Raw genomic sequence first — 24040 nt, forward strand, 5'->3', positions numbered from 1 at the left:
CTTTGACATGGGAGACTAGAGATCAAATCCTGGCTAGGGTCAGTACCTATTTAGTAAGGAGTTCAATGAAAGACTCCCTAACACTGCAGGGTGGCCTTTTGAGCGCATCCCAGTGGCTGCAACTCTTGAGCACTTTGAGTCTGACAGGAGAAAAGCGCTATACAAATGTTCGGATGTAATACATCCCAAAAACAAGCACACTGCAATATCATATGATGAGGGTAGGGCAAAAGGTTAAGAGGTAGGGTGAATTGCAGTATGATCCCTGAGTCTTACGGACTACATCCTTATACAGGGAGAGAAGCAGTCAAGGATATCATGCGAGGATTGTTAAATGTGACTGGAGATTTTCTCCTTCATTTAATGATGGGTGACATGTCATGTTAATATATTTGTTGCAGAACTGCCATGAAAAGCTATCAACCAGGGATGAGCAGAAACTAAGCCAGTGCGAATTTACGCATCGTAGTTGAAGTTTCAAAACTACGCTTATGAATTCACGCGTGGCGAAGTACCACTACGCGTAGCTTACGCCCACTACGCGTAGTTAACATGTGCATTGCGTAGTGAACTATGAATGCGTTACTCGCGTCTTTTTCCGCGTACGATTGTATGCTTACAAATTTACGCATTGGAAAGGGGAATGTACGCATAGAAGAGTTCATGGTATAAGCATTTAAAAAGAGGAACGGGCATAAGCATCCGCATACACTACACTTCGCACTATGCGTAATTGCGTATTTTAACATGCAATCTACGAAATGCATACGAAGCGAATATTGGATTTCAAAGCCGTAGTTTGGCGAAGCGTAATTGCGTAAAACTACGCGTAGTTCCAGCGTACCGAAGTTGGCTGACTACGACCATCCCTGCTATCAACATCATTCTCTGCATGTGGAATTAGTAATTGCATCAGTGTCTTTGAAATAAGAACATACAAAAAAAAAAAAAAAACCTTTAAAAAATATTGTGAAAATAAAATAATAATTAGCCTAAAAATAAATGTACAATACTTGAATCACCTGTTTGACTTTCACATAACCTTTGTTACAATCTGATGTCAGCTGAACTACAAAGAAAAAATAAACATAACTTGTAGACACAGCAATAATATTTAAAGATATTAGTGTGCAGTACAGTACATGCAAAAAAGGCACCTGGAAAACAGGGGATTGCTGCTAGTAGAATATCAGTAAAATTACAGATATTCTACTACGGTACTTAATTCCGATAGTAGAATATCAGTAATCTTTACCAAAATTTTACAATGACGTTATCTAACCCTACTCTGACACAGAACCCTTCCACTGATGCATAAACCTGCCCACCCCCCCTTTTCCCTGCTGGTGTCAAACCATTAACCACCCCTCACCCCCGTGGCTCCTAACACATACCCCCCTACCAATTAAATTTGGGGACCCACACTACAGATAAACAAAGGCAGTTGCCAGGGCAACCTACTATGCAAATTTCAGCCATTACCGCTGCATTGCCACAGCCTCGAACATCCAAATTTCTTCTGATTGTTGCTATTCGTGGCCCCAGGCGCCCAAATTTCCATACACTGCTGCTAATTCCCACTATTACCTATGACAGCACCCTTTTTCCAGATCGGCGGTCATGCCCAAATTTCCTGTTTTTTGTTCAGGGGTGGTGTACACAGATATCCATTAGATGCTTTTGCCACGCCCCTTTGAAGGATTTTGAACAGTTATTGAGCAATGTTTGAAATTTTATCACATCTTTTGTAGCACTTTACATTTTAATATATTTTTTGAAAACTGTATTCATCTGAATGCAGCATGACTGTTGCACTGTAAAGGTGGCCACACAATACAATAAAATGATCCGATTTTACAGAAATTCAATAAATATGATCGGATCTCCCGGAGAAAAAAATCTAAAGCTTTTTTTCTTTTTTTTTTTAATTCGACTGAAAAATCGATTGGATTTTCAGGGTTTTTTCGATTTTTATCGAACCAGAATGCTGGAGATTTTTCTTCAACTTTTCTAAAGATTGTAAGGCGTGTGTTAGATTGTTAATTTATTAATATACTTTCTCAGAGTTTCCAATCATTTTTATCATACTTGGGGGAAAATTGAACACACACACACACATATATATATATATATATATATATATATATGTGTGTGTGTGTGTGTAATACATTGGTCATATTTTTGAAATGTTAAAATCGGTCAGAAAACTTGATTGCAATTCTTGAATTGAACAGATATTTAAAAAAAACTGTATGGTATGTGGCCACCTTTAGTTCTTTGCTGATCATTAGATATGGTCAGTGGGATGTTATGCTTGGTACACAATGAAAATTGTATGGTGTGTACCTACAGTGGTTTTCAAAAGTATTCGTCCCCCTTGAAGTTTTCCACATTTTGTGATATTACTGCCACAAACATGAATCAATTTTATTGGAATTCCACATGAAAGACCAATACAAAGTGGTGTACACGTGAGAAGTGGAACTAAAATCATACAGGATTCCAAACATTTTTTACAAATAAATAACTGCAAAGTGGGGTGTGCGTAATTATTCAGCCCCCTTTGGTCTGAGTGCAGTCAGTTGCCCATAGACATTGCCTGATGAGTGCTACAAATGCAGCTGCTCTGTGACGGCCTCAGAGGTTGTCTAAGAGAATATTGGGAGCAACAACACCATGAACTCCAAAGAACACACGAGACAGGTCAGGGATAAAGTTATTGAGAAATTTATAGCAGGCTTAGGCTACAAAAAGATTTCAAAAGCCTTTAACATCCCATTGAGCACTGTTCAAGCGCTCATTCAGAAATGGAAGGAGTATGGCACAACTGTAAACCTACCAAGACAAGGCCGTCCACCTAAACTCACAGGTCGAACAAGGAGAGCACTGATCAGAAATGCAGTCAAGTGGCCCATGGTGACTCTGGACGAGCTGCAAAGTTCTACAGCTCAGGTGGGGAAATCTGTCCATAGGACAACTATTAGTCGTGCACTGCACAAAGTTGGCCTTTATGGAAGAGTGGCAAGAAGAAAGCCATTGTTAACAGAAAAGCATAAGAAGTCCCGTTTGCAGTTTGCCACAAGCCATGTGGGGGACACAGCAAACATGTGGAAGAAGGTGCTCTGGTCAGATGAGACCAAAATGGAACTTTTTGGCCAAAATTCAAAACGCTATGTGTGGCGGAAAACTAACACTGCACATCACTCTGAACACACCATCCCCACTGTCAAATATGGTGGTGGCAGCATCATGCTCTGGGGGTGCTTCCCTTCAGCAGGGATAGGGAAGATGGTCAGAGTTGATGGGAAGATGGATATAGCCAAATACAGGGCAACCTTGGAAGAAAACCTCTTGGAGTCTGCAAAAGACTTGAGACTGGGGCGGAGGTTCACCTTCCAGCAGGACAACGACCCTAAACATAAAGCCAGAGCAACAATGGAATGGTTTAAAACAAAACATATCCATGTGTTAGAATGGCCCAGTCAAAGTCTAGATCTAAATCCAATCGAGAATCTGTGGCAAGATCTGAAAACTGCTGTTTACAAACACTGTCCATCTAATCTGACTAAGCTGGTGCTGTTTTGCAAAGAAGAAAGGGCAAAGATTTCAGTCTCTAGATGTGCAAAGCTGGTAGAGACATACCCTAAAAGACTGGCAGCTGTAATTGCAGCAAATGGTGGTTCTACAAAGTATTGACTCAGGGGGCTGAATAATTACGCACACCCCACTTTGCAGTTATTTATTTTTTTTAATGTTTGGAATCATGTATGATTTTCGTTCTACTTCTCACGTGTACACCACTTTGTATTGGTCTTTCATGTGGAATTCCAATAAAATTGATTCATGTTTGTGGCAAGAATATGACAAAATGTGGAAAACTTCAAGGGGGCCGAATACTTTTGAAAACCGCTGTAGTATAATAATGTTGGCTTGCATGCCAGTTTCATACAAAATTGTATGCAGCTTTTATGCAGCTTGGAACTGGGCCAAGCAAATTCACCTCCTGCTGATTAGATAAGAATGTAAGGCATGTAAGCCTGAGGGCCTGAGCCCACTAACGCAGTTGTGCGCAGTTGTGTCCGCTTTTCAGAAACATATCAATGTTACAGATGCTGAAAAGCGGACACAACTGCGTTAGTGGGCTCAGGCCCTGAATAATTAGCCTCTTATTGACCAGCTGTACTGATCATATTAGATTCAATATCTAAATACTAATTAAATGCAAATTAACTACTATTTAAAGGCCCCATATTTTTCACTATTCGGTAGTCTGAAAAGCAACATCCCTCTTGTCAGTACTTCAGCTTCAAATAGACTTCAAATAGATATTGCTGAGTGGGCGATAAAAGCTTGGGTCTACCTTCAAAATATTCAATAAAAACACACAACATGAATATTCCCTACATCCTTGGCCTGCATTGAGCTATATACTTTTTTGAACATGCAATAATATTACCTTGTTGCCTGGAACATTTTCTGTCCACAATCTGTGTTTCTGGTCCTCTTCCAATGACTACTGCTATGGAATGTGGTAACTTGATTCTGTTGCATTTGTTTTCTGTACTCACTAGCCAACACTCCAACATTCTTACTATTAAGAAGAAGAAAAAAGCATGTGTGTATGTGTTAGAAGTGGAGATTTTATCCAAAGCAGGGTTGCTCTCACAAATTATCACGAGTGATTACCCGTGATTCAAATGAATACAAGAGGTTACCCATAATTCCGCCCTGCGTTCCAAACAGCTTGCACTAGTCCTATTGGTCGTGTTTGCAAGCCTCACACCGGCGCACTTCCTCCTTCAAGCTGGAACCCCTCTGCCATACATCAACTTATGTCACTTATTTAACTCTCCTTCTAACTTCCTCTCTATGTGTACCATGACAGCTGAGACCACCCCAGTTGCACCGATTACTCTGTCTACATGTCCCCCTATATAAAGAACCTGAGCAACTGGGAGATTGTACAGCTTGAATAGTCCCTTCAATAGGGCTCACACAAAACTAGCCTCCCTTGGGCTATGTTCAGTGTTTTTTTGCGATGCAGCATAATCGATTTGCAGTGCAGTTGGTGCATTGCAGTAGAGCACAAAAATGCACACAATAAGTTACAGTGAAGCATGCTATTAACTTACTATGCGATTCAACTTGTGGATAATATACAGAGCCGTTTTCCCTTTCCTTCTTTTACAAGGAACACAACGCCTACTGTGGATCAAGCCTGATGCTGGGCATACATGGCTCGATTTTGCCGCTCGATTCTCTCGCTCAATCGATTCTGCAGGCGATTCTCTTATCTTCCGCTCGTTTTTCTTATCTTTTTGCATTGTCCTAAATGCAGAATCGAGCGGCGAAACGATTGGACGTGTCGGAAATTATCTATCGAGCCATCTAAATGGCTCAGAATCGAGCAGTGTATTCCCAGCATTACACTTTACCACCTACCCCTTTTTCTAACTGTGACCTAACTAGAAACCTCACTCCTGCTCTGGCTGTACTCTGCCTTAAGGTGGCCATACACTTATAGATTTGCAGCAGATTTGACTATCAGATTTCTGTCAGATGCTTGTAAAGTTGAATCTGACAGGAATCTATCTGATGTGTGCCACACACTAGGAAATTGATCTAAATGCATTATTGGACCATTAGATCCAATGCAACTCTATGGGCCAATGATCTGCTGCCAGGAGCAGATGGACCTAGATTTTCCATCCTGTCAGATCAAACTGATCGATATTGACCAGTGTGTGGGCCCCTTTACTCTTCACAAATTCCAGCCACTACCAATAGCCAAATACCTCTTCTCCACAGTTTTTGCATCTCAACACTGCAAGCTGTTCAGTTAGTTCCTTGCTTCAGAAATTGCAGAAGATGCACACTGCACTGTTCGAAATGGAAAGCATACTTTAAAGGACAACTGAAATTAGATGTATATGGAAGCTGCCATATTTATTTCCTTTTAAGCAATACCAGTTGCCTGGCAGTCCTGCTGATCCTCTGCCTCTTGTCAAAAACCTGAGCAGTTCTTGCCTTTTTCATGATTGCTAACTCAGTAAAGGACCAGCCTTTAACCACTTCCCGACCGCCTAACGCACAGAGGCGGCCGGGAAGTGGAGCCCTGAAGGACCGGCTCACCCACAGAGGCGGCGGTCCTTCTAAGGGCATGGGCGGAGCGATCGCGTCATCCGTGACGCGATCCTCCGCCGGCGCCTGTCACCGCTCGCTCGCCGCATCATCCCGCCGGCTATACGGAAGCGCCGGCGGGATGTTAACCCCGCGATCGCCGCATACAAAGTGTATAATACACTTTGTAATGTTTACAAAGTGTATTATACAGGCTGCCTCCTGCCCTGGTGGTCCCAGTGTCCGAGGGACCACCAGGGCAGGCTGCAGCCACCCTAGTCTGCACCCAAGCACACTGATTTCTCCCCCCCCTGCCCCAGATCGCCCACAGCACCCATCAGACCCCCCCATGCCCACCCCCCAGACCCCTGTTTGCACCCAATCACCCCCCTAATCACCCATCAATCACTCCCTGTCACTATCTGTCAACGCTATTTTTTTTTATCCCCCCCCCTGCTCCCTGCCCCCTCCTGATCACCCCCCACCCCTCAGATTCTCCCCAGACCACCCCCCCCCCAGACCACCCCCCCCTGTTTACTGTATGCATCTATCCCCCTGATCACCTGTCAATCACCCGTCAATCACCCCCTGTCACTGCCACCCATCAATCAGCCCCTAACCTGCCCCTTGCGGGCAATCTGATCACCCCCCCACACCAATAGATCGCCCACAGATCCGACATCAGATCACCTCCCAAATCCATTGTTTACATCTATTCTCTCCTCTAAACACCCACTAATTACCCATCAATCACCCTTCAATCACCCCCTATCACCACCTGTCACTTTTACCTATCAGATCAGACCCTAATCTGCCCCTTGCGGGCACCCAATCACCCGCCCACACGCTCAGATTGCCCTCTGACCCCCCCTTATCAATTCACCAGTGCATTAATTACATCTGTTCTTCCCTGTAATAACCCACTGATCACCTGTCAATCACCTGCCAATCACCTATCACCCATCAATCACCCCCTGTCACTGCCACCCATCAATCAGCCCCTAACCTGCCCCTTGCGGGCAATCTGATCACCCACCCACACCATTAGATCGCCCGCAAACCCGCCGTCAGATTACCTCCCAAATGTATCGTTTACATCTGTTATCTTCTCTAAACACCCACTAATTACCCATCAATCACCCATCAATCACCCTCTATCACCACCTGTCACTGTTACCCATCAGATCAGACCCTAATCTGCCGCTTGCGGGCACCCAATCACCCGCCTACACGCTCAGATTGCCCTCAGACCCCCCCTTATCAATTCGCCAGTGCATTAATTACATCTGTCCTTCCCTGTAATAACCCACTGATCACCTGTCAATCACCTGCCAATCACCTATCACCCATCAATCACCCCCTGTCACTGCCACCCAACAATCAGCCCCTAACCTGCCCCTTGCGGGCAAACTGATCACCCACCCACACCAATAGATCGCCCGCAGATCCGACATCAGATCACCACCCAAGCGCAGTGTTTCCATCTATTCTCTCCTCTAAACACCCACTAATTACCCATCAATCACCCATCAATCACCCCCTATCACCACCTGTCACTGTTACCCATCAGATCAGACCCTAATCTGCCCCTTGCGGGCACCCAATCGCCCGCCTACACGCTCAGATTGCCCTCAGACCCCCCCTTATCAATTGCCAGTGCAATATTTACATCTGTTCTTCCCTGTAATAACCCACTGATTACCTGTCAATCACCTATCAATCACCCATCAATCACCCCCTGTCACTGCCACCCATCAATCACCCCCTGTCACTGCCACCCATCAATCACCCGCTGTCACTGCCACCCATCAATCAGCCCCTAACCTGCCCCTTGCGGGCAAACTGATCACCCACCCACACCAATAGATCGCCCGCAGATCCGACATCAGATCACCACCCAAGCGCAGTGTTTCCATCTATTCTCTACCCTAAACACCCACTAATTACCCATCAATCACCCCCTGTCACTGCTACCTATCAGATTAGACCCCTATCTGCCCCTAGGGCACTCAATCACCCGCCCACACCCTCAGAATGCCCTCAGACCCCAGCCCTGATCACCTCGCCAGTGCATTGCTTGCATCTATTCCCCCCTCTAATCACACCTTGAGACACCCATCAATCACCTCCTGTCACCCCCTAGCACACCTACCCATCAGATCAGGCCCCAATTTGCCCCGTGTGGGCTCCTGATCACTCGGCCAAACCCTCAGACCCCCTTCCGATCACCTCCCCAGTGCATTGATTGCATCTATTTTCCCCTCTAACCACCCCCTGAGACACCCATCAATCACCTCCTTGTTACCCCCCTAGCACTCCTATCCATCAGATCAGGCCCAATACAACCTGTCATCTAAAAGGCCACCCTGCTTATGACCGGTTCCACAAAATTCGCCCCCTCATAGACCACCTGTCATCAAAATTTGCAGATGCTTATACCCCTGAACAGTCATTTTGAGACATTTGGTTTCCAGACTACTCACGGTTTTGGGCCTGTAAAATGCCAGGGCGGTATAGGAACCCCACAAGTGACCCCATTTTAGAAAAAAAGACACCCCAAGGTATTCTGTTAGGTGTATGACGAGTTCATAGAAGATTTTATTTTTTGTCAAAAGTTAGCGGAAATTAATTTTTATTGGTTTTTTTTCACAAAGTGTCATTTTTCACTAACTTGTGACAAAAAATAAAATCTTCTATGAACTTGCCATACACCTAACGGAATACCTTGGGGTGTCTTCTTTCTAAAATGGGGTCACTTGTGGGGTTCCTATACTGCCCTGGCATTTTAGGGGCCCTAAACCGCGAGGAGTAGTCTAGAAAACAAATGCTTCAAAATGACCTGTGAATAGGACGTTGGGCCCCTTAGCGCACCTAGGCTGCAAAAAAGTGTCACACATGTGGTACCGCCGTACTCAGGAAAAGTAGTATAATGTGTTTTGGGGTGTATTTTTACACATACCCATGCTGGGTGGGAGAAATTTCTATGTAAATGGACAATTGTGTGTAAAAAAAAATCAAACAATTGTCATTTACAGAGATATTTCTCCCACTTAGCATGGGTATGTGTAAAAATACACCCCAAAACGCATTATACTACTTCTCCTGAGTACAGCGGTACCACATGTGTGGCACTTTTTTACACCCTAAGTACGCTAAGGGGCCCAAAGTCCAATGAGTACCTTTAGGATTTCACAGGTCATTTTGCGACATTTGGTTTCAAGACTACTCCTCACGGTTTAGGGCCCCTAAAATGCCAGGGCAGTATAGGAACCCCACAAATGACCCCATTCTAGAAAGAAGACACCCAAAGGTATTCCGTACGGAGTATGGTGAGTTCATAGAAGATTTTATTTTTTGTCACAAGTTAGCGGAAAATGACACTTTGTGAAAAAAAAATATTAAAATCAATTTCCGCTAACTTGTGACAAAAAAATAAAAACTTCTATGAACTCACCATACTCCTAACGGAATACCTTGGGGTGTCTTCTTTCTAAAATGGGGTCATTAGTGGGGTTCCTATACTGCCCTGGCATTTTAGGGGCCCTAAACCGTGAGGAGTAGTCTTGAAACAAAAATGACCTGTGAAATCCTAAAGGTACTCATTGGACTTTGGGCCCCTTAGTGCAGTTAGGGTGCAAAAAAGTGCCACACATGTGGTATCGCCGTACTCGGGAGAAGTAGTACAATGTGTTTTGGGGTGTATTTTTACACATACCCATGCTGGGTGGGAGAAATACCTCTGTAAATGACAATCTTTTGATTTTTTTACACACAATTGTCCATTTACAGAGGTATTTCTCCCACCCAGCATGGGTTTGTGTAAAAATACACCCCAAAACACATTGTACTACTTCTCCCGAGTATGGCGATACCACATGTGTGGCACTTTTTTGCACCCTAACTGCGCTAAAGGGCCCAAAGTCCAATGAGTACCTTTAGGATTTCACAGGTCATTGAGAAATTTCGTTTCAAGACTACTCCTCACGGTTTAGGGCCCCTAAAATGCCAGGGCAGTATAGGAACCCCACAAATGACCCCATTTTAGAAAGAAGACACCCCAAGGTATTCCGTTAGGAGTATGGTGAGTTCATAGAAGATTTTATTTTTTGTCAAAAGTTAGCGGAAATTGATTTTAATTGTGTTTTTTCACAAAGTGTCATTTTCCGCTAACTTTTGACAAAAAATAAAATCTTCTATGAACTCACCATACTCCTAACGGAATACCTTGGGGTGTCTTCTTTCTAAAATGGGGTCATTTGTGGGGTTCCTATACTGCCCTGGCATTTTAGGGGCCCTAAACCGTGAGGAGTAGTCTTGAAACGAAATTTCTCAAAATGACCTGTGAAATCCTAAAGGTACTCATTGGACTTTGGGCCCTTTAGCGCAGTTAGGGTGCAAAAAAGTGCCACACATGTGGTATCGCCGTACTCAGGAGAAGTAGTATAATGTGTTTTGTGGTGTATTTTTACACATACCCATGCTGAGTGGGAGAAATATCTCTGTAAATGGACAATTGTGTGTAAAAAAAATTAACAAATTGTCATTTACAGAGATATTTCTCCCACCCAGCATGGGTATGTGTAAAAATACACCCCAAAACACATTATACTACTTCTCCTGAGTACGGCAATACCACATGTGTGGCACTTTTTTGCAGCCTAACTGCGCTAAGGGGTCCAAAGTCCAATGAGCACCTTTAGGTTTTACAGGGGTGCTTACAATTTAGCACCCCCCAAAATGTCAGGACAGTAAACACACCCCACAAATGATCCCATTTTGGAAAGTAGACCCTTCAAGGTATTCAGAGAGGGGCATGGTGAGTTCGTGGCAGATTTCATTTTTTTTTTGTCGCAAGTTAGAAGAAATGGAAACTTTTTTTTTTTTTCTCACAAAGTGTCATTTTCCGCTTACTTGTGACTAAAAATAATATCTTCTATGAACTCACTATGCCTCTCAGTGAATACTTTTGGATGTCTTCTTTCCAAAATGGGGTCATTTGGGGGGTATTTATACTATCCTGGAATTCTAGCCCCTCATGAAACATGACAGGGGGTCAGAAAAGTCAGAGATGCTTGAAAATGGGAAAATTCACTTTTTGCACCATAGTTTGTAAACGCTATAACTTTTACCCAAACCAATAAATATACACTGAATGTTGTTTTTTTTTAATCAAAAACGTTTGTCCACATTTTTCGCGCTGCATGTATACAGAAATTTTACTTTATTTGAAAAATGTCAGCACAGAAAGTTAAAAAAAATCATTTTTTTGCCAAAATTCATGTCTTTTTTGATGAATATAATAAAAAGTAAAAATCGCAGGAGCAATCAAATAGCACCAAAAGAAAGCTTTATTAGTGACAAGAAAAGGAGCCAAAATTCATTTAGGTGGTAGGTTGTATGAGCGAGCAATAAACCGTGAAAGCTGCAGTGGTCTGAATGAAAAAAAAGTGGCCGGTCCTTAAGGGGTAGAAAGCCCTAGGTCCTCAAGTGGTTAAAGCGTTGCTATCATATAAATCCAGCATAGTGGGGTCTGAACCCTCCATAACAGTAATGATAGATTGACGGTATACCTTGAAATGAATCAGAGCACTCAGTATATGATTTTATATAAATAATTGTATTTGCTTATCATACAGCATATATACAAAATATGAACAGTTCCAAGTAGTGTTTCCTTCTAACAGTATTCCATCTCATCATGGCCTTTATAGCCAAGCGATCATCAATCTTCTAAGCACATTCAAAAAAGAATATAACAGTTGTGTTATGTAGAATAAAATCAAAAGTAGTCTCATCTGTATCAATAGCTATGTATCTAGTAGCTGTGTAAAACTTGTAGTAATCGTCTTAAGGAAATGGCATAAAAAATAACTTCTAGCTAACATCTTAACAGAACTTAATGCTGAAAAATGAATAACGTAAATCACCAGAATATTAAGCATATTACCCCTTCTCTGTCATCTCTTCAGCATCTAGAACCACGTGTGGGAAGGTAGCTTCTGCCTTGTGTGTCTTCTCAGGAGATTGGTAGGCTTGTGCAAACTATGAGCTCTCAGCTCCTACTTTTATAGTGATTGGATGCAATATGGCTGCCTAATCTGGAATTTCCCTAAATCCCAGGTTCTGATTGGCTGAAACTTCCATGCGTAGCTATCTTTGACATTTAAAATACCCATAACACTTTTTTTCTTTTGAATACCTTAATTATCTTAACTGTGAGAATCTATGTAGGTTTGCAATGTTTACACATTTTGATTAGGTCATTTCTGACGCAGTTTATTAAAAATAGACGTCACCAGCCATCTTGTCTGCTGGTTGACTTATTTGCCCCAGACATTTGGACTTTTAAACATTAAACAATGTCATTTATGACGCATTTCTGATAATGTGTCCTTCTGCTAATTAGTTTGGAATGTTTCTGTCCTTTCCCAGACATAAGATTGGTCAGGTTGACCTAGTAAAAAGTCTACAGCAATTTAGATGCTTATTGAAGTATACAGGGCTTCTCCCAATATACTTAAATATAAAGCTTATTATATAATTCTTCTTAAAACAATCATATAAGATATAATTGCATATTAAAACTTAATATAAAATCATGTTCTATATATTTGCCTTTCCACCGGCAGATGTCATCATTTAATCTTGTAAATAACAAGCTGCATTAATAATATTAATTTTATAAGACTATGAAACCGCCAGGTGGCATAATTGTCCTAAATACGGGACAATAGAAAAAAACCTTGTAAAGCTCTATTGACATTCCAGAATTTTTGATAACACATCCTAACCCAAACATCCTTGTGGAACTTTTACTGGCAGAATCCAGCATTTCAATGTATTTCAAAGTACTAAATTATTTTATGTTATTATAGGTTTTAACAATAATTATTTCTTTCTTTAGAAGAACTGTATTGATTTTTAATATTTAGATTAATAATATTTATATGTAATAACTGTGCAAATGTGTATATATATATATATAATTGCTGCAGTAATGTGAATTTTAAACTTCTTCTTTTCAGTCTTCACACAGTACGCTTATCTATAACCTTGACATTTGAAGGATGCTTTGTAACAAACAAAAATGTTCTAGCTTCTATACTAAAATAATCTAATTATGCGTTTCACTGCCTGGAATATGCTGAGATGTACCAGAGTAATATTTTCAAAAGTACTCTAACTTTACAGTTTACAATGAAATTTTGCATAGAACATTAAAACTTAAAACATACACATGACAGCTTTTCCTGCATAAATATACCGCTAGAATTCAGACATCCCCCTTGCAGGAAATTGATGGCAGATGATTAGTGATCTTCCTTTGTTGTTCTTATATTTCTCCAGAAAAAAAAATCTATAATTTAAAATTAAAAGTAATGCAATCTTTCATTCATGCAAAACCTTGCTCATTAAGTGGCGTTGTCAGATGGACAATAAATTAAATAATAAAATTAATATCTTCTCCAATAAAAATATTTTGCTGGTTTGGATTTGGCTATAGCCTTTGTATGTGACATATGTATGGATTTATCCTTAGATCTGCAGTTTCTGTCACTGTGGTAGCTTGTATAGATATGTAGGGAAATTCTAGGCAATTTTTGTTAAGTTATGTGGTAAAACTTAAAGTTCAAAATGTATAAACAGGAATTGTACAGTTCATGTGGCCCCTAAATACTTTTGGAGCACAATGCATTCAAAGTTTTATTGTTAGCTTATAACAGGTTAGTTAGTTGGTTAGTATTATGTATTAATACAGTTAATTACACCTTTTTTATAACTCAAGATATTTTTCACAAATGGTATGTGTGGTGATATATTGGGGTGCGTATGATGTAAGGATAACAGGAACATATTCTTCCATTTTTTCTGCCTGTGTTCCATATAGGTCGGCTAGAAGGGAGCTGTGGCCATTGATTGCTTGGGGCAAGGAAGTGGGTATTGTCTTGACCATAGGAAATGCTTTGAATTTCTGCTAATGGGATTATCTGCCTGGCGTTTTGAACTCAGGAGACGGCCCATTGTCTCAATACACAAAGCAAGCCTAGGCAGGAAAAGTCTAACACATGTCAACTTGTGGTGAAGAAACCCTATTTCACTGTGAGGAAATTAAATTATTGGAGGAAGTCTTTTCATGTATGTGGGCTATAGTACATTTTTTGTGGATGTTAGATCTCTAGAAATCCAATTATGACTGAGGATGTAATTAAAACCTAGTTCCTCCCCTCCCCAAGGAAGTTGCAGCCTCCAGGCGTAGCTCAGAGTATAAAAAGCAGAGGCAGATGCCTAGTGACTATCTGCTCTTGGAGTTAGCGCATAGCTAGAGTTGATCTCGACTTCTGGTCGAACAAGCGGCATGCTCCTGCCGACAACCTTCAAGTTGGTAACGTTTTTTTTAATCCCCATTTTTATTTTACGCAAATATCCGTGTGTGTTATCTTTGTAACTTTTATCTTGTAACTATTTTTACTTTGTCTTTTTGTAATCTTTGTATATATTAAGTTCTGCATTGTTCTATGTTTTTATGGAATATTAAATCATTTCTTAATAAGCTTGACTTCTGCTGTACTAAACTAACACTCATAGCCTAGAAGACACTGAAGTGTAACCGTGTATAAGTTCATGCCTAGTTGTATGTTTGAGCAACACTACCGTATGAAATTGTAATTGCATTGTGTGTGGGGGCGTTTGTCATACGTTGGCCTAAGCGCGCAGCTGACCCAACGTACGAACAACGCCAGTGCGAGTAGCGATAGCAGAGTGGCTAACAGTATCGTTCGGAACGACTGTTAGTGGGTCTTTGCTTCACGACAGTGTAAGATTGCAACTGTGTGTGTGTGTGTGGGTGCGTGGCGTTCCCGTATTTGGCCTAAGCGCAAAGCTGACCCGAATACGAAAACGCGGAGTGCGCGCTGAGGACTCAACAGTAGAGTGGAAGTGTCTAGCGAACAGCTAGTGGTGGCAGTGAGAGGTGTTCTGAGGGGTCCCAGCCTTGTTTTAGCTTGACTAAGGCTGCTTCCCCTCTCAGTCTGGTCAAACCCGCAGTCGGGAACCGTATACGAAGGCGTGCCGCGGGCCGGTTCCTGACATAATTGGCTGGCAGTGGTGGGATCGTTTAGTACATTAGTACGCAGTTTAGCTCGCTATTCTGAGTACTAAAGGCTGGAAGCTTGCTAGAAGCAACTAGCCTACAGAAGTCGACTCAGTGCAGAATCTATATACTTTTTTTTTTTTGTTCAAGGATACACACTTGGTATTTGCTGTCCCTCCCCCTTTTTCTTTTTTCCTTTTGCAACACGATGGCTCAGAAAGCATCCAGCTATGCAAGGCAAAACAAAGAGATGCTACTCCACCTGTGTGAGCACAAAGGCATCGAGACGGTGAGCGGCCAGACTAAGTAGCAGTTGGTTCGTGCCCTCGAGGAGCATGATGAGGCAGAGCAAGCCCGTGCTTCAACGTCAGCGGATGGAGCCTACGACACGCCAGAGGAGGAATCGCTCCCGCCACAGAATGCGAGTGGAGACGATGTCCTGGATGATCCACCGAACACGGAGACGACATCTCTGGAAGCTGATCTACAGCTACTGAACTCGGCTGATCCTGAACTGCGCCTAAAGCTGATCCTACTGCATCGACAGGCAGAGAAGGAACAAGCGGCACAGCGACTCCAGGCAGAGAGGGAACAAGCTGCCCAGCGACTCCAGGCCGAAAGGGACAGACTCCGGGCAGAGGAGGGAAGAGCTGAACGGCAACACCAGCTGGAGCTGGCTAAACTTCAGCAGCAGAACCGGTCTGCTGGACCCGTAGAATGCGAAGGTGAGCGAGTCCACAGAATCCCCCTGGATAAGTTCCCCGCTATGGACAAGGACTCCGACATAGACACTTTCCTACAGGGGTTTGAAAGGACTTGTCGGCAGTATGGGGTGCCCCGTGAGCAGTGGGCAAGATACCTCACACCAGGGCTGAGAGGCAAGGCCCTGGAGGAGTTTGTGAGGCTCCCCCAGGAGGAAGAAACAGACTTTGAGGCAATTAAGAAAGCCATCATTGCGCGATACCACCTCACGCCAAAGGTGTATCGAAAACGTTTCAGGACAGTGCAGCGAGGTCCTAATGACAGTTACCTGGATCACGCGTGCAACCTGCGCACTGCCTTCCAGCAGTGGCTAAAAGGACTGTCAGTTGAAACCTTGGATGCCCTGAAGGAGCTGATGATAAAAGACCAGTTCCTACACACCTGTCCTGTTGAGGTCCAGCTGTTTGTGCTAGATCAAGAACCAAAGACAGTGGATGAGGCTGCGGAAATGGCCGATTCCTACACGGCCCATAGAGCACCTGAGTCCCGGAGGACTACTACGCCCAGCTGGAGGGGAGAACAGATTGCAAAACCTGTTTCACTCAGCACCCAGAGGAGGCAAGCACCGCTGTCTCCTGGATTCAGGCTACCAACCACGGACACTCGGAAATGCTTTGTATGTGACAGGGTGGGTCATATCAGCATGACTGCCGAGAGAGGAAGAGGGAGGCCCCAAAATCCAGTGAGGCCTCAAACCCCAGGGAAGTCCCCACTGCTCTGTGTGCTACCAGGAATGCCACTGGCTATGCAGAGAATCTGCAGCTTGTCACGGTTGGGGGTACAGTTGCCACTGGGCTGAGAGACACTGGAGCAGAAGTGACTCTCATACATCCCCAGCTTGTGAACCCGGAGCAGTACATACCTGGGAAAATGATTGCTGTCCGAGGAATTGGGGGTGTCGCCCCAGCCATACCCACCGCCTTGGTCCATCTGAATTGGGGGGCCGGCAGCGGATTGAAAGAAGTTGGGGTAACCGACAAAATCCCCACCAACGTTTTGCTGGGTACTGACCTGGGACAGTTAGTGGCCCGGTATGAGCCTACCCCAAACCCTGTGGGGCCTGCATCCCCAGCAGAAGTTCAGGACTTTTGCAAGGTACTGTTTGATAATGCTGTGCAAGTGGGGAATGCTGTCGAGGCCCCAGGGGCTATGGACTGTGTACTAGGAGCCAGCCCTAGTGATTCTCCAGTGCCTAGGCCTGGAGTGGGACATGTCGATACAAAGAATGCAGAAACTGATTATGTCATTTATGACGCACGGACTATCGAGGCGATCGATGCAGGAACTGTCGATAATAATTGTGAAGTGCCGAGTAGCAATGTGTGTAATGATACAGATAATGTGGATGTTTTATGTGATGTTCTAAATGTCAATATGTATAAGACGGATAATGTTGATATCATATGTGTTGTGCTACATAATGACGCTTGTCCTGTGGACACTCCGTCGGCTGCAGGAGTAACCAGCAATGGTCGCTGGGCTGCAGCAGGTGGACTGTCCACTGAAGGGGCAGACAGCAACAGGCCAGATCTTCCTCCTTCAGATGTTTTCAAGACCAAAGGTGATGTGGGTTATGATATGTGTAATGTGGGCACTCCCTCCGCTGCCGTGGTAACCCGCAGCGCTAGCGAGTCTACAGCAGAGGGACTGTCCACTGAAGTGACAAATATTGCTGGGTCAGCAACATCCACTTCGGAACCTGGCTCTGAGGGCCCAGGAGCCTCTCCGTCTGCAGCCTTCCTAGAATGTGTGACAGGCAGCAGTGAGCTCTCTGGGGCTGTTCGATTTGACAGCAGCCTGGAAGAGCTCAGGGGGCTAGCCAGCAGGTCACCAGCTGGGAAGGGCGGGCTGAGAGGGTTCTGGGAAGTTATTCCCTCGGAGCTGTCCAAAGTGGAGGAGGCAGCCCGGCAGAGAATCGTTCCCCAAAGGGACCGAGAGATAGCTCCTGCCACTATAGAGAAAATGCGTGTAGCGACGGTTGGAACCCTCCCCCAGCTGCAGCACTGTCTCTATGGTCGCGAATTCACGGTCGTCACTGACCCACATTCCCCTGGTTGGTTACGTCAGGTTGCCAAGGACAACGACACATTGCAGCAACCTGACCTAGCTTTCCAGTCGTGTAGCTTGGAGCTAACTGACAGGTGGGGAACCCTCCTGAGGATGCTAAAGGGTTACCCCACCCGGTCAGGCCGTCAATGTAGGCTTTGGCAGGATGATTCGTTAGACTCACCTGCAAGCGCTATCTGGAAGAGGAGCAATCATGGGAATGTGGATGGGCTGTCCCGTCAAGCAGAACCAACAGTGTAGGTGCTGGCAGGATGATCTGGGAAGATAGTCTGCCTTGCACCAAGTTAACGGTGGAGGTGTGGTGATATATTGGGGTGCGTATGATGTAAGGATAACAGGAACATATTCTTCCATTTTTTTCTGCCTGTGTTCCATATAGGTCGGCTAGAAGGGAGCTGTGGCCATTGATTGCTTGGGGCAAGGAAGTGGGTATTGTCTTGACCATAGGAAATGCTTTGAGTTTCTGCTAATGGGATTATCTGCCTGGCGTTTTGAACTCAGGAGACAGCCCATTGTCTCAATACACAAAGCAAGCCTAGGCAGGAAAAGTCTAACACATGTCAACTTGTGGTGAAGAAACCCTATTTCACTGTGAGGAAATTAAATTATTGGAGGAAGTCTTTTCATGTATGTGGGCTATAGTACATTTTTTGTGGATGTTAGATCTCTAGAAATCCAATTATGACTGAGGATGTAATTAAAACCTAGTTCCTTCCCTCCCCAAGGAAGTTGCAGCCTCCAGGCGTAGCTCAGAGTATAAAAAGCAGAGGCAGATGCCTAGTGACTATCTGCTCTTGGAGTTAGCGCATAGCTAGAGTTGATCTCGACTTCTGGTCGAACAAGCGGCATGCTCCTTCCGACAACGTTGAGACCTTCAAGTTGGTAACGTTTTTTTTAATCCCCATTTTTATTTTACGCAAATATCCGTGTGTGTTATCTTTGTAACTTTTATCTTGTAACTATTTTTACTTTGTCTTTTTGTAATCTTTGTATATATTAAGTTCTGCATTGTTCTATGTTTTTATGGAATATTAAATCATTTCTTAATAAGCTTGACTTCTGCTGTAGTAAACTAACACTCATAGCCTAGAAGACACTGAAGTGTAACCGTGTATAAGTCCATGCCTAGTTGTATGTTTGAGCAACACTACCGTATGAAATTGTAATTGCATTGTGTGTGGGGGCGTTTGTCATACGTTGGCCTAAGCGCGCAGCTGACCCAACGTACGAACAACGCCAGTGCGAGTAGCGACAGCAGAGTGGCTAACAGTATCGTTCGGAACGACTGTTAGTGGGTCTTTGCTTCACGACAGTGTAAGATTGCAACTGTGTGTGTGTGTGGGTGCGTGGCGTTCCCGTATTTGGCCTAAGCGCAAAGCTGACCCGAATACGAAAACGCGGAGTGCGCGCTGAGGACTCAACAGCAGAGTGGAAGTGTCTAGCGAACAGCTAGTGGTGGCAGTGAGAGGTGTTCTGAGGGGTCCCAGCCTTGTTTTAGCTTGACTAAGGCTGCTTCCCCTCTCAGTCTGGTCAAACCCGCAGTCGGGAACCGTATACGCAGGCGTGCCGCGGGCCGGTTCCTGACAGTATGTAGTAAAACAAAGTATGTGTAGTTTGCCAGCAGAATCCCATAAAATAATGTCAACTTTCCATTTAAATGTAAATATCATATTAAAAATGTAAGCATTGAAAAGTTCTTGGTAATTCTAGTCGCTAGCTAGCTAGTTACAATAGCTGTTTTCAAATATGTTCTCAATAAAGCATATGTATTAATATCTCATTGTTGAAGTTGCTTTTCCACTTCAGCTTTCCAGTATTTGAGTAATTCTCTCTCGAATTAATCAGGTTTTTTACCGTCAAATTGAAAGTCTTTTGAAACTTATGTTGTAGACTGTCAGCATTCTTGTATGTAAATTTTGGCATGTTTACTTTCACAAAAAGTCAAAGATGATAGATTATTCTGTAGATTAAGTTTGATATATGGTTGTTTTCTTGTTGAGCACAGTCTCTTCTCATGGCAATACTTAAAGTGAACCTTAACCGGCGGGGAAAAAAAAATTCACTTACCTGGGGGCTTTCCCAAGCCTCCTGCAGCCGTCCGGTGCCCGCGCCGGTCCTTCGGTGCCCTCCGGTCTCCCTCCGCCGCTAAGTTTCGTTTTCGGACGACTGCCAGTCGTCCTCGGGCCTCTTCCGCATACCTCGTCGTAAACTGCAGTAAAGCGCGTCCGCATGACGCCAAACGTGTCATGTGCATGACGCCAAACGCGTCATGCGGACGCGCTTTACTGCAGTTTACGACTAGGAATGCGGAAGTGGCCCGAGGACGACTGCCAGTCGTCCGAAAACGAAACTTAGCGGCGGAGGGAGACCGGAGGGCACCGAAGGACCGGCGCGGGCACCGGACGGCTGCAGGAGGCTTGGGAAAGCCCCCAGGTAAGTGAATTTTTTTTTCCCCGCCGGTTAAGGTTCACTTTAATGTAGTTAAACGCTTGATCCTGGATATGTCATGTGTAGATTTTCTCTCTGATTGAAGTAGTTCTCCGCATCAATCATTCATTAGTATTGGAATCAGTAGTCATTCCAAATTTTCTTTTCTGGAAACTTCTTTAACAGGTATCATATGTTTCATATAGCTTTCAATCAAGTGTCTGTAGTTCTCATGATAGCGCAATAGGATCCCTCCTTGTGCCGCTTTACAGCAATTTAGTACCAGTCCAGTGTTTTACTAGCAGTTTAGTCTGCCACTTTAACACATTGACAGTTCAGGCTGTTTTAGAACATTTCATCTGTAATATCAAATAGTCCCGCAAATAACTCTATATTTTCTGAGTTGACTATGGCTAGTCATCTTGCATCTACAAGTCTAATGTATACGACAGTCTTTGCAAATCATGGCACTTGAAGTTTCACTCTTAGTTTCTACAGTACTTCTATTGTATATATACGGTTTAGGTATTTAATTGATATTTGAGCTGTTCTTGCTCATCAAGTCATGTAGCGGGTGTTCCTCTAGTCATGCTGCATCTTCCTTTTCCACCAACAGGCAATAACTTTTATGCTAGAACCAGTCATAGGGCAATTTCATTTGTCCCAGGATGCTTTCTTGAAATTTGAAAAGGATAGGTAACAACGGTTATCTCCAAGTTGTATTTTCAAAGAGATCTTTTGTATTGTTCTCCTTATCAATCCGGTTGCAATTTAGTACAGTTTCCATTCACTATGCAGAGCTATGAGCAGATTTACGATAGTCCCTTGCTGAATATATCTTTTCATCATTTAAGATATTTTCATCTCTCTTGGAATGCAAACAAATATTAGACTGTCCTTTATTCTGGAGAAGTGGATCTTCTCTTTCAATTGTCCATTTATTGCATATTTGAACATTTCTGAAGAATATTTTATTTAACTTCATGTAAACAGCACAGTAGCGTAAGGGTAAGCGCTCTCGCCTTGCAGCGCTGGGTCTGCAAGGAATTTGTATGTTCTCCCTGTGTCTTTGTTGGTTTCCTTTGGGCACTTCGGTTTCCAACTCTTTAAATAGTACTGGAATGGCTAGGTATGGCATTATCTTCAAGGATAAAGGCTGTATGAGCAAATCCAGCAGTCACTCTTGTTTAGACGCTGGGCATACTGTTGATGTATCAAGTTCAATTTATTCAATTTATTTTGAAGTCTTCCTTGTAAATTCTGAAGTTCAGCTTTTGTAGTCATTAAACGTATTGGGTACAGCAAACACCATTGTAGTGGTATTTTTGCAGATAATTGGTATAGTTCTCAGCACCTATGAGAAAAAAAAGGAAGAGGAGAGAAGGGGAAAACACAAAAAAGTAACATGCAACATTCTGGTGAATTTTCAGCATTAAAAAAAAAAAAAAAAAAAAAAAAAAAACTAACTACCTTCCCACTTGTGGTTCAAAAAGAAAAATATATTGTGATGCTATATGGTGCTGGGTGCATTCTTACTAGTTGTCTCGAGTTCAGAGTTATAACAGCAGGTTCCTTCTCTTCTTGCTTATGCCTTTTCTTAAAGGGGAACTGAAGAGAGAGGTATATGGAGGCTGTCATGTTTATTTCCTTTTAGACAATACCAGTTGCCTGGCAGCCCTGCTGATCCTCTGCCTCTAATACTATTAGCCATAGCCCCTGAACAAGCATGCAGCAGATCAGGTGTTTCAGTGGTTCAGACTTATAAGTCTGATCTGACAAGACTAGCTGCATGCTTGTTTCTGGTTTTAATCAGATACTACTGCAGAGAAATAGACCAGCAGGGCTGCCAGGCAACTGGTATTGATTAAAAGGAAATAAACATGACAGCCTCCATATACCTCTCTCTTCAGTTCCCCTTTAAGTTCATCTTAGTTTGTCTTTTAAAAATCAAAGTAGTATTATCCATTTTCTGTAAAAGTTGACATATGTCTTCCCTTGGAATAGTGTTCATTTTCTTCTTCTGAAATAAAAACTCTCACGTTTAAGCTGTGTATCAAAATCCATCAATAGCATATCATACATGTCTTAATTTATGGTTTCATGTATGTCATGGCTTTTATCATAGATTGACATCAGTAAGGCAGGGAACACACTTGTCTTTCAGTTTTCTGCATGCGTTTTCCTGCATACTTTTTCTGCACACCAAGTGTGTTTCTATGCAGGAAAACGGGCACGTTTTTTCACAGCAGCTGATGTAATTTATAGAGAAAACTGACAAAATGTGCAGAGTTCTCAGTTTTTCTGTGCAGAAAGCATGCACGAAAACAGTCAAGTGTGTTCCCTGCCTAAGTAAATCCTTATCCATTTACAAAAACATTTTCTCTTGTTATCTGTTCATCACTTTAGTAAACGGTTGTCCTCAGCGTCACACTTCTTGAATAGAGTATCAACTTGAAATTCTTCTCCTTGAACTTCATCAGTCAATTACCTAAGGCATGGATTTCTCTTCCAGTCTCTCGGTGTATTTAAAGGGAAGGTTCAGGGAGGGGAGTGAAAAAATAAAAATCAATTTCCACTTACCTGGGGCTTCCTCCAGCCCGTGGCAGGCAGGAGGTGCCCTCGCCGCCGCTCCGCAGGCTCCCGGTGGTCTCCGGGGGCCGACCCGACCTGGCCAGGCCGGCTGCCAGGTCGGGCTCTTCTGCGCTCCAAGGCCCGGCACTTCTGCATCCCACGCGGGCGCGCTGACGTCATCAGACGTCCTCCGGGCTGTACTGCACGTCATCGGACGTCCTCCGGGCTGTACTGCGCAGGTCTCCGGCCACCGGAGACCACCGGGAGCCTGCGGAGCGGCGGCGAGGGCACCTCCTGCCTGCCACGGGCTGGAGGAAGCCCCAGGTGAGTGGAAATTGATTTTTATTTTTTCACTCCCCTCCCTGAACCTTCCCTTTAACTTCTTTTCTCCTTCATCACTGCATAGGTAGAAAAATCCATATCTTCCACATCTTCTTCATATATGGAATCAAAAATAGAATACTGATGTGTATTTATCAGTCATTTTCAAAAACTTTACATTGGCTGACTTCTTCTATAACTGGATGATCTTGACATCTTGAGATGATGTAACAGTCTCTATTGTACTTTCAAATTAAGAAAAAAATCAAAACCTTCTTTCACTCATCTTCTGGTATTTTCTATGTCAAAAATCTTGTCCTCTTCTAGTTCATCAGATTTATCTGTAAAAACTGAATATCTCCATCTTCATCTTCTAATGCTCTCTCTTCACTCACCTGATAATGTCATTTATCCTTTAACCTGATGTCTTCTTCTGTCTGGTCTTCTTTTCTTGTATTCCTTCAGCCCCACTTTCCTCTTAGTACTGTCTCGATCTTCTCTCAGCTGGTGCGTCAACCAGTGGTCAGAGTTGTTAAAGAAGTAAAAGTACTTTTTAATCCTCACACTTCTCTGGTTATTCATGTTCCAATGGTTTCTTATTCAGCTGTTTTCAGATCAGAGGTTCTTATAACATAGCCTCTTTCAATGGCTTGTCTTCACGTTTGCATAGTCTTTTAGCAT

The 24040-nt window shown here is 43.3% G+C and overlaps 1 protein-coding gene across 1 annotated transcript in view; it reads right to left on the bottom strand.

Moving 5' to 3' along the window:
* The window catches only part of APTX (aprataxin), a 65746-nt gene that overhangs the window by 35241 nt on the left and 6465 nt on the right, over positions 1–24040 (bottom strand). Inside the window, exons 2-3 of the mRNA XM_068233721.1 lie at positions 4457–4591; positions 1023–1069 (exon numbers count right to left, since the gene is read on the bottom strand). Of these exons, the coding sequence (XP_068089822.1) occupies positions 1023–1069; positions 4457–4586 (177 nt within the window). The 5' untranslated portion in view covers positions 4587–4591. The remainder of the gene's footprint in view (positions 1–1022; positions 1070–4456; positions 4592–24040) is intronic.

This window comes from Hyperolius riggenbachi, chromosome 1 (assembly GCF_040937935.1).
Source record: "Hyperolius riggenbachi isolate aHypRig1 chromosome 1, aHypRig1.pri, whole genome shotgun sequence".
Lineage (NCBI taxonomy): Eukaryota > Metazoa > Chordata > Amphibia > Anura > Hyperoliidae > Hyperolius > Hyperolius riggenbachi.